Below are 11,176 nucleotides of genomic sequence, written 5' to 3' on the forward strand. Positions count from 1 at the left end.
TTGAAATAGCTCAACTGGAATTCCATCACCTCCACTAGCTTTGTTCGTAGTGATGCTTCCTAAGGCCCACTTGACTTCACATTCCAGGATGTCTGGTTCTAGATGAGTGATCACACCATCGTGATTATCTGGGTCGTGAAGCTCTTTTTTGTACAGTTCTTCTGTGTATTCTTGCCACCTCTTCTTAATATCTTCTGCTTCTGTCAGGTCCATATTGCATATTACCCCATATGCTGTACCATAATTTCTTTAACCAATCCCCAAGCCTCTACTATTAGAGCTTCATATTGTTTCAACTCTTTCACTGTTATATAGAGAATGATGTTATATTAGAGATGTTTACAACTCTTTCTTAAGAACTTTCTCCAGGGCTTCCCCAGTGGCTCAGTGGTAAAGAATCCACCTGCTAACGCACCAGACATGGGTTCTATCCCTGGTCTGGGCAGATCCCACATGCCGCGGAGCAACTAAGCCTGGGTGCCACAACTACTGAGCCCATGTGCCACAAGTACTGAAGCCCACATGCCTAGAGCCCATGCTTGGCAACAAGAAAAGCCACTGCAATGAGAAGCCCGCGCCACAGCTAGAGAGGAGTCCCCGCTTCCCACAGTTAGAGAAAACCTGTACAGCAACAAAGACCCAGCACAGCCAAAAATAAATATATACGTTTTTTAAAAATTATTTTAAAAAAGAACTTCCCCTGTCCACAGCCTTGAAGGGGCAGTCCTGTGACCAACGAACATAATGCTGGCCATTGCTTTTGGGTGAATATTTGCCTCGAAGTGTCCGGTTCTCTTCCCCAAAATCTGGGATTGATACCAGAGACCAAAACAGACTCACTGGTTCTCTGTGAAGAGCCTCAGTTGGGTAAGGGACTGAGCCTACCTTTTGAGAGAAGCCTTCACAGGCCATATTAAAGTGATGGCTAAGCAGACAACTGTCAGAGACAGAAGATGATGCATTCAAGCAATGCATCAAACAAAAAGAAGAAACAAGGGATTGTGGCGTGCAGGCAGCTGGTGTCAGCTGAATTTGGATCAGGGACAACCAAACAAAGGCGCACCTTGGCCTCCTCCAAGCCAAAAGCTGAGAGCTGAATTCTTTTCATTATTTATGAAATCTCTATACAAGTTTTATCAACCATATGTGTTACAAACATATGCTTCTACTCTGTGATTTACCTTTTTACTCTTAATGCTGTCCTTTGATGAACCAAAGTTCTTAATTCAAAATTTGTCATCTTTTCCTTTATTAGTGTTTGTTTGTCCTATTTAAGATATCTTTCCCTACACTGAGATCAAGAAAATATTCTAGATTATCTTCTAGGAGTTTGTTGTGGTTCTTTTCACATTTTGATCCACAATTCAACTGGAGTTGATTTTTTTGTGTTTATGGTGTATGAGATCAGGATGAAGTTGGCTTTTTTTTCCTTTCTTTTCTCTTCAGTTCAGGTCAGTCGCTCAGTCATGTCTGACTCTTTGCGACCCCATGAATCGCAGCATGCCAGGCCTCCCTGTCCATCACCAACTCCCGGAGTTCACTCAAACGCAAGTCCATCGAGTTGGTGATGCCGTCCAGCCATCTCTTCCTCTGTCATCCCCTTCTCCTCCTGCCCCCAATCCCTCCCAGCATTTTACCAGCAACACTTATCATTCCTTCTCCACTACTCCACAGTACAATCTTTGTTGCAAATCAAAGATTTTGTTTCCAGGCTCTTATTCTATTTCTAGGGCCTAGTGGGCTGTTCTATAAAAGCCTTAATCCATTTATGTTTTCTTTTGCCAGAGCCACGTGGCATGTGGGATCTTAGTTCCCTGACCAGGAATCCAACCTGAGCCCCCTGCAGTGGATGCATGGAGTCTTACCCACTGGACCACTAGGGAGGGCCCAATAAAATTTTTTTTAAGTCTTGATACATGATAGAACAAACCTTACCATCTGTTGTTCTTACTCAAGTGTCTTGGCAATTTTATGGCCTTTCATTTGTATATATATATTTTAGAACCAGCTTGTCAAATTCCACCCTAAAAGCCCACCAGAACCCTGCTAGGATTTTTATTGGGATTGCATTTTATCTATAAATCAAGTTGGGGAGAACTGACAGCTTCACAATATGGAGTCTTCCAAACTGCGAATATGATACATTCTTCCATTTACTTAGATATTCTTTAATTTTTCTCAATAATAATATAATCTTCTGCATAAAGTTTTTACATATATTTTGTGAGGTTTATTCCTAGGTACTTGAACTTTATGCCAAATTATATATACATATATATGTATTTTTAACTTCTTTGCTAGTATACATGAATGCAATGGAATTTTGCATATTGTCCTGTACTCAACAATTTGGACAAACTTATTAATTTGATAAATTATCTATAGACTCTTTTGGACTTTCTGTGTAAACAGTCATCGTCTGCAAACCACAGGTTCACTAGGATTCCTTTAAAATCCTTATATAGTCTCTTTCTTGCCTGACTGTTCTAGCTATTCAGTAAAAGATGAAAAGCAAGTGGCGAGAGTGGGCAACCTTGTCCTATTCCTAATCTTAAAAGGAAAACTTTCAGATTTCCCCATTAAGTTTGACGCTGCTTGTGGGGGTTTTGTAGATATGCTTTATCCAATTAAGAAAGTTTCCTTTTAATCCTAGCTTTCCTAAGAGTTTTGAACCATAAGTAGGGGCTGAATTTTACCACTTTTTTTGTTTTCTGCTGCTATTAAACTGGCAATTTTAATCCTCTACTGTATAAAAATGGTGATTATACAGCTGACTTAAAAAAAAATGTTAAAACAACTTTGCATTTCTGTAAAACCCCACCTTGGTCATACATAAGGCTGGATTCAGTCTGCTAATCTTTTGCTAATGACTTTTTCCATCTATGTTAATGAGGGACATTAAACTGCAATTTCCTTTTCATCTGGAATCATTTTGATTTTGCCTAAAGAATATAGTTACCTGTAGGTAATAAATCCTGCTTTTAATTGCCTGAAAATATCTTTATTTCACCTTCATTCTTGAAGACTATTTTAACTAAGAAAAATTCTATATTGGTAGTTATTTTCTTTCAGTATTCTAAAGATAATCTAGCTTTCATTGCTCTGTGCATAAATCAGATGTCAGCCTAATTACTATTCCTTTGAAGGCAAAGTGTAATTTTTTTCTGGCTACTTGTAATATTTTGTCTTTGCTTTGGTTTTATAGCAGTTTTAATTTAATGTGTACCTATTGTTACTTATATACCCCTGCTTGGGGGTATATACAAGGCTTTATGAATCTGTAGATTCCATTAGTTTTGGAAAATTCACAGCCATTATCTCATCAAATATTTCTCTGTCCATTCTTGACCTCCTTACCTTCTAGGAGGACTGTGTGAATGTTAGACTTTTTACCACATCCTCTACGTCTCTTACATCTTTCCTGAATTCTCCACTGTTGTATTTTACATATTTTCTTCTGACCTTTCTTCCAGTCCACTATTCTCTCTTCAGGTGTAATAACTTATTGTTAGACCTATCAACAGAGTTCTTCATTTTCATCTGTATTTTTCAGTTACAGAATTGCTCATTGGTTCTATTTTTATAAATTTCAATTTTCTGCCAAATTTCTCAAGCTTCTCTTTTATCTCTTTGAACACAGTAAATACAATTTTTAATTGAAGTATAGTTGAATAGTATATTCACTATACTATACTATAGTATAATGGTATAGTTGAATTATATTGAATTACAATATAATTAAAGTCTGTATCTGGTAACTCTAAAATCTGATGTTCCTGTGGATCCAGTTTTACTCATTGTTTGATTTTTGTTCAGATTGTGTCTTTTCATGCATCTGGTCATTTCTGATACATGCCAGAAACTGTCTCACAAAACTGTTTGTCAAAATAATTTGAAGACTATAGTGACCCTTCAGAAAAGATTTGGCTTTGCTTTTTCCATAATGAGGGGGCACTAACACCGGGGGTAATCTTAACCCAATTTCATGAACTCAGATGTTTCTGAAGCGGAGCTGTAGTCTCTGCAATGGCCTGCTTCTAACTTACCCTTACTTCTAGAACATAGCCTTTCAAGGTTTTAGCCCAGAGAAACGCTTCCCCCTACTTGATTAATCCCTGTTGCTTTAATTCAGAGACATGCTTTCACAGTCTTGCCATTCAGTCTGTCCACTTACGAGTCCAGCATATCCTCTCAGAGGAGAGAAGAACCCCAAATTGAACTCTGATCCTTGGTCCCCTCTCTCTCTGCCCTCACATGGATCACAGTCTAATAATCATCCATTACTTGAGTAATGAATCTCCAGGATCTTTAAGCAGATATTTATATTTCGACAATTATCTCCTAATTGTCTCCAGTGGGATAACTAACCCCAATTATCTAGTCTGCCATTACTCAAAACAGAAACCTGCATTGCCTTGCCCCTTTTCAGTTTGAAGATACCTTAGTGAATAAAATGGAAACAAAACAGAAACTTTAAGAGTCTGCCTTCTGTCTGTCACTGGAAAACAGTGTAAGCCTCTGTATGTAGTGAGTCATAATGAATACTTCGATAACATTGAACTTTAAGACAGAAATGAAAATTAGCACAAAAATAAGGCTTCCCTGGTGGCTGAGATGGTAAAGAATCTGCCTGCAATGTGGGAGACCTGGGTTTGAGCCCTGGATTGGGAAGATCCCCTGGAGGAGGGCATGACAACCCACTCCAGTATTCTTGCCTGGAGAATCCCATGCACAGAGGAGCCTGGTGGGCTACAGTCTGTGGGGTCACAAAAGAGTCAGACACGACTGAGAGACTAAGCACAGCACAGAACAACAAAGGAAGACAGAAGTGGATTTAAAGAGTAACATAATAAAATAAGCTAACAAGGATATATTGTGCAACATGGGGAACATAGCAAATATTTTATAATAACTATAAATGGAGTATAACATTTAAAAATTATGAATCATTATATTGTATACCTGTAATCTGTGTATTATACATCAACTATACTTCAATTAAAAAAAGTATGAAAATAATCCCTAAGCAGATTTGCAAACTGTATTTCATAGAAATTTCATCTGAGAGAAAAAAGTCCAGAAGTCAGTTCCTGATGAGCAAAAAGAGATATGTAGAATGGCTGTAACTTACAAAATAAACACAGTGAAGAATCTCATAACATACTTGTGTATAGTTTTTCTGAATACGTAATATATGCACATTATTCAAAATTCAAAAACCATAAAGGTATACAGAGAAAATTTCCTCCATTCTCAGTCCCTACCTCCAATGTTATTAGGTTTTGTGTAGTCTTCCAGAGATATTTTACATTAAAAAAGTGTGTGTATAAAAAGAAAAAAATATATACATACATTTTTTCATACAAATAATGAACATACTAGACATCCTAACACATGCTTTGTTTTCTCCACTTATATCTCAGAGACCTTTCCGTAACTATATATAACAAACTTCCTCATTCCTTTCCACAGCTGGTTAATATTTCACTGGCAGTGTATTCCATAATTCATTTAACCAGTTCCCTATTGATGGACATTTATGTTTTTTCCAATCTTTCACCATTACAAGCAATGCTATAATAAACTTGTATTTGTTTTAATTAAACAGGTGTGTGATCTATAGGATAAACTCCTGGAAAAAATGGGGCAATAAGGACATATATTGTAATTCTGAAAGATATTGACAAATTGCCCTCCATAGCATTTGTACCAATTTCCACCCCCTTCAGCAATGCATGAAAGTGTTTGTTTCTGCACACCCTTATCACCAGTGAGACATCAAACTACCCAACACAGTTACGACTTCCACTTTCCTCACAATGAGTTAGGCTGAGCATCTTTCATATGTGAAAAGTCACTTCCCATAGCATCTGAAAGACTGAATATATGCAGGGGAAAAGAGTGAAAAGAGATACTGCTTTTGATTTTTAAGGTTAAAGATATTCACTAAATTATATAAGAACTACTGTTAAAATAACTTGTAATTGGATTTAAAGAGGCAGGAAGGAAGAAAAGAAGAAATATAGTTTATTTCCAGAAGTTTAAAGTGTTGAAGATACAGTCCTGTTTTACAGAGAAAGAAAACAATTACAAACACAGCTTTTTAGGTTTCCTAAATTTAGTTAGTAAAGTTAAGAACACTATAAAGAAGAAAAAGCCAATTTCTCTATAGTATAGCTTTTACTATGTCAGCCAAATGTAGACCAATTCTACAAGTATTTCTAGAAGAGAACAGAGAAACCAGGACAAGTGTTGCAAATTTGGATGGTATTTAGGACAGTGTTTTTTATTTGAATGGTATTTATTTTCATATGTCTTAGGAAAACTGATGCATCAAACTAGTAATATTATGAATATTATTTAGAATGAAACAATATTTTAAACATCAATTTAAAGAAAAAAAAATAACCATTAGAATGTACTCTCTAACGTGGCAAAAATTCTGACTGTGGTAACTGAAAGGCCAAAGTCTTGGAAACAATGAACAGAAAGAAGAAACGGGAAACTCAAGAATAACTCAATGTTAGGGAATTCCCTGGCGGTCCAGTGGTTAAGACTCATTGCTTTCACTGCCTGAGGACTAGGTTCAATCCCCGGTCAGAGAACTAAGATCCCACAAGTTACGTGGCTCAGTCAAAAACAATTTTAAAAAAGAATAACTCAATTTTTAGGGACTTCCCTGACAGTCCAGTAGTTAAGTCTCTAAGCTTCCACTGCAGGGGACACAGGTTCAATCCCTGGTTGGGGAACTAAGATCCTGCATGCCACACGATGAGACCAAAAAAACTAAGGAAGAAAAAGAGAGAGAGAGAATAACTCAATTTTGAATTGATGGCCTTTATAGCAAAAGTGAGAAGGAAAAAATAAATTTTCTTAAAATAATTTATTTTATATCTGACAATTTTAAAAATATGTTTTCTTTCTATGTTACCAGAATAAGGTTTTAGACATTCTGGTCATGCTACAGATTTAAATGTAGTGTGTACTTTGTACTCTCTACAAAGAGAACCAAAACGCCGGCTTTTTCAGGGTTCTTCAGAATAGGTCTCATAGGACTTTCCCTTCACTAAACAGGTGGCGAAGAGATAATTAGCCTAGCCTCTTAGATTCAACTACAGAGGAACCAAAAGCAGGTTACGTGGTTATAGATTCAAGAAGCTTAAACGAAAAGAAACCAGCTGAGTTTAGAGTCCAACCAAATCCAGAGACCACGTCCATGTGATCCAGTTTCTCCTTAGCCCTTGGGAGTGGGTCACACTCCATGGTCATTTAGATTACAAACCTCGGTTGTACCGTTACAAACAGAATTATGACGGGACTAAATGGACCACCTCAACCGCATAAAAACACAACTGCTGCAAAAAAAAGGAAATAACCACAGGCAGAAGCAATTTATACTCTTTTGATATAAAACTACAATAGAAACCCCAAAACCACAGGGACTCTTTGGCATGGACATCCACTCTTTTGCTCCATCCAACACGATAACTACTAATTTTAAAATTTTAATTGAAATTGAAATAGCCACAGATAAGCAACATTTCCAAAACTGGAGAAAGACTTATTGCACTGTTCTAAGTCCTACATACGAATAACAAACAAGTTCAAGTTCACCTGACCTGTTTGCAGTCCTTGACGGTCTACATGAGTTGATAGCTCAGGGTCATATACAACAGACCAAGTTCTACTGCTGACTTCAAGGTTATAACAGACTTAGCCCTTTATTTTCCCCAAAGCTCCCTAAACTACAAACAAACAAACAAACAAGCCATGAAAGAATGAAAAGACCTGTTCTTAAGTGATGTAACGTATGCCTCAGTTTCACTCTATAACGAGTGCTCACTCTCTCCTCTTGGGAATTGAAGGACCCAGGTGCCCCAAATAAAAGACTATTAAAAATAATTACAGTTCATAAAGCAACAAGAACACTATGACCACTGGAGAGCTTAGTTCAGAACATCAACATTTTTCTTAGTTCATAATCAAAACCTCAGCTGACAAATATGAAGACCCTGAAAAGGTAGTCTCTATTGAGAATACTTTTAAAAAACAAGTCACAGTTATTCTGGATAATTATAAATTCCTGCTTTGAAAGAATAAGACACACTGAGACATCTAAACCCTTAATTCAATAACAACTGCATGTCCAATCTCATTTCTTACTGCACTTTTCCCTCTAAGACAGGATGACAGAAACCTCTTGATTTCATTTTTAGGTCTCTATTGGTTACTCCATTGCTTACTCATTGGGTCATTTTTCAGAGGAAGGCGGCACAAGGATTCAATCAAACTCCTAATTTGAAGCTGCGTATTGAGTTTACTCCCAAGCCTACACACCTCTGAGCTAAGGCAAATGCGTGCTGTCCACAGCGCTTTGGAACCCAGCTTAACTCTAATTCAGGATTTCTCGATAGCAGCGCTACTGACCTGGGACCAGATAATCCTCTGTGTGGGGGCAGTCCTGTGCACTGGAGGATGTTCACCCGGTGGATCACCCAGTGAAGAATGTGCCTGCAAAGCAGGAGACCCCACTTCGATCCCTGGGTTGGAAAGATCCCCTGGAGAACGAAATGACAACCCACTCCAATATTCTTGCCTAGAAAATTCCACGGACAGAGGAGCCTCGTGGGCTACAGTTCATGGGGTCGCAGAGAGTTGGACACGACTGAGCAACTAATATTTTACTTCTTTCCTATACATGGAGGGAAGTTTCTGAGTCTCAGTATCTCAGTGATGGCGCTTCCTCTCCTTCCCAATCCAAGTGACAATCAAAATGTCCCCTAGGAGAGGCAAAATCTCTCCTAGTTGAGAACCACTGCTTTAACCTAAAGAACATTCCTGATACGCACTGGATGCTCCTTCAAATCTCTATGTATGTTGAGACTTCGTCTCAAAATCTGGCAAGCATTTCCAGAACACCTAGGACACAACATCAAGGGCTCCAGGAGAGAAATAGACAAGATAGGCTCTATCTCCACCCTCCAGCCGACTTCTTGGGGGTACGCACATAAACAACTGCAATAAAAGACACCCAATTATATGAAGTTTTGAATTGTTGATTTTTCTTCCTGGCACTCTCATTTTACCAAACTAAAAACCCCTTGATGGCAAAGACCATTACCTGCCCGAGAATATCAATGCTTGATTAATGGCCAAAAAATAAATATACTATTGGGAACTTCATCAAAACAAAGTAACAATTTCATACAGATGGTGAAAACTCCACACCTAACTTGGGCAAGTAAGTTAACCTCTCTCAGCTGTAGCTTGCTCTGTAAAATGGGGAGGAAATGACTGTTGACAGGATTAAGTCAGATAATACAAGGAAATCTTTTTCCACATTCTGGCACAGAGTAAGCATTCAATTACTGTAAGCTCTCATTACTATTATTTTATTAGCTATTTTATTAACAACAAATGTTACCTTAAGGGGAAGAGGTTGTTCCGGACCACAATAACAAACCCCTACACAACATAAAAGAAACAACACTCACCCTGCTTTCTGAGGGCAAGAGGAAGGAAGTAATCCTAAGTATTTCTATCAAGTCCTGGGAGGAAAATGTGAACGCAGGAACCAATTACAAGGGGTGGGCTGGGGGGAGACACACTCAGAGACAAACCCACTATCCTCCAACACATTTCTGGACTATTCTTAAGGCCTTTATATTTAAAGTGCTTGGGTATATTTGCCACAAAGATCTAAAGAGGAAGTAAAAAAAAAGCCTTAATTTATAAATATTGATAGATGCAAGGAACAGATGTTAATGAGACATTCTGAGTGTTCATTTGCTCAATCTTTCAGAAAGTAGGCTTAAAATTTCTGATTTACTACAAAGCATCAGAGTTCGTAAGAAGGAAAAAGCCAAAAATTGTTAAACGTTTTAAAGTAAGAGAACATAAAGTCACAGGAAAAGGAAAAAGCTGGGTGATTCAAAGGGGTTTGTGTGTGTGTGTCCCAAGTACTTTGGCCCATTAGGAAATAGGAGCTATTTAGGACAGAAGAAAAAGACAAAGAAAGTCACCATGCTGGAAGATACACATTCAAGAACACCTCTGACCGCACATGGAGTTTCAGTGCGCAAAAACAGACCTTATTCTCACAGTAATGGGGAACACCAGTAATCTGCATACCCTGGGCTAGGCACCAAGCGCCTCATACACACTGGTCTATGCAATCCTCCCAGCAGTCTTTCAGGCAGGTACTACAGTGTATAGATGAGGAAACAAACAGAAAAATAACTTGCCCAAGTAAATGAAAGAATCAGCCTCCAACGCAGGCTCCATGGACCACCTGTACTATATGGGGTCGATTTTAATTTCAGAACTGGAAAGTTAATTCATACTTGCTACTTGGGGAGACCAGTTCTCTCTCCACCTGCCCTTCTGTATTTCAAAGGAGTATCTTTTCAGTTGCATTCCGTGTAGAGATAAGGAGACGTGAAACGTAAAAGTGCAACCGCGGGACACTTTCGCCTTCGAACAATGTAGCAATCCACACGGAGGAAACTAGCGTGGGTAGAAACGAGATAAGTCTCCTGAACAAGAAGAGGGTCCCAGAGAATGAGGCAGGTCGCCAACGTTCCTACTTGGACGCTATTTCCTGCCTTGGCCGCTATGTTCATTCAAAGAGACCCCAGAGCCTACATAACTTCCAACTCTGCTTTTCATCCCGCCCACTCTTGATGGACAGAAAAGGATGCAAGATGATGTGCGGGGGGCCTAGGTGCAGGGCGTGGAGGAGAGGGAAAGAGGCTAGAGCAAATAGGATTCTGGACAGATGAAGGCGAGGCTGCCTCTTCGGATGCGGGCGGAGAGGCGCGTGGAAGAAGGTTGGGACCTGAGACAGAGGTGAGGATCAGGGCGGGTACCCAGAAACCCTGGGGCAGCCAGGGCGGTGTGGTCGGGGGTCAGCAGCCAAGGAGTGATGGGCGGGCGTATGCTGAAGGTTGAAGAGCCGCCGGGGGCACAGCAGCTCGGTCACTACCACCCGGGCTGATCTAAGAAAGGAAGCGGGCAGGAACTAAGGTATTTCGAAAACAGAAGTAGAAAATAATCTCGAGCGAAGAGCAAGCCCGGAGAATGGCAGCGGCCGGGATGGGGGTGCTAGGCGCAGGAGGGTCGTGGCCCGGGCAGGAGGCGAGGCAGGGGCTCCGCGCGCGAAGGTGCTCCCCCCAGG

At 39.5% G+C, this 11,176-nt stretch overlaps 1 protein-coding gene across 1 annotated transcript in view; it reads right to left on the bottom strand.

Moving 5' to 3' along the window:
- Positions 1-11,176, bottom strand: part of TMED8 (transmembrane emp24 protein transport domain containing 8) — a 31,302-nt gene that overhangs the window by 19,754 nt on the left and 372 nt on the right. The window contains exon 2 of the mRNA XM_010844386.1: positions 6,558-6,580. Coding sequence (XP_010842688.1) covers positions 6,558-6,580 — 23 coding nt within the window. The remainder of the gene's footprint in view (positions 1-6,557; positions 6,581-11,176) is intronic.

Source organism: Bison bison, unplaced genomic scaffold, assembly GCF_000754665.1.
Source record: "Bison bison bison isolate TAMUID 2011002044 unplaced genomic scaffold, Bison_UMD1.0 scf7180017864201, whole genome shotgun sequence".
Lineage (NCBI taxonomy): Eukaryota > Metazoa > Chordata > Mammalia > Artiodactyla > Bovidae > Bison > Bison bison.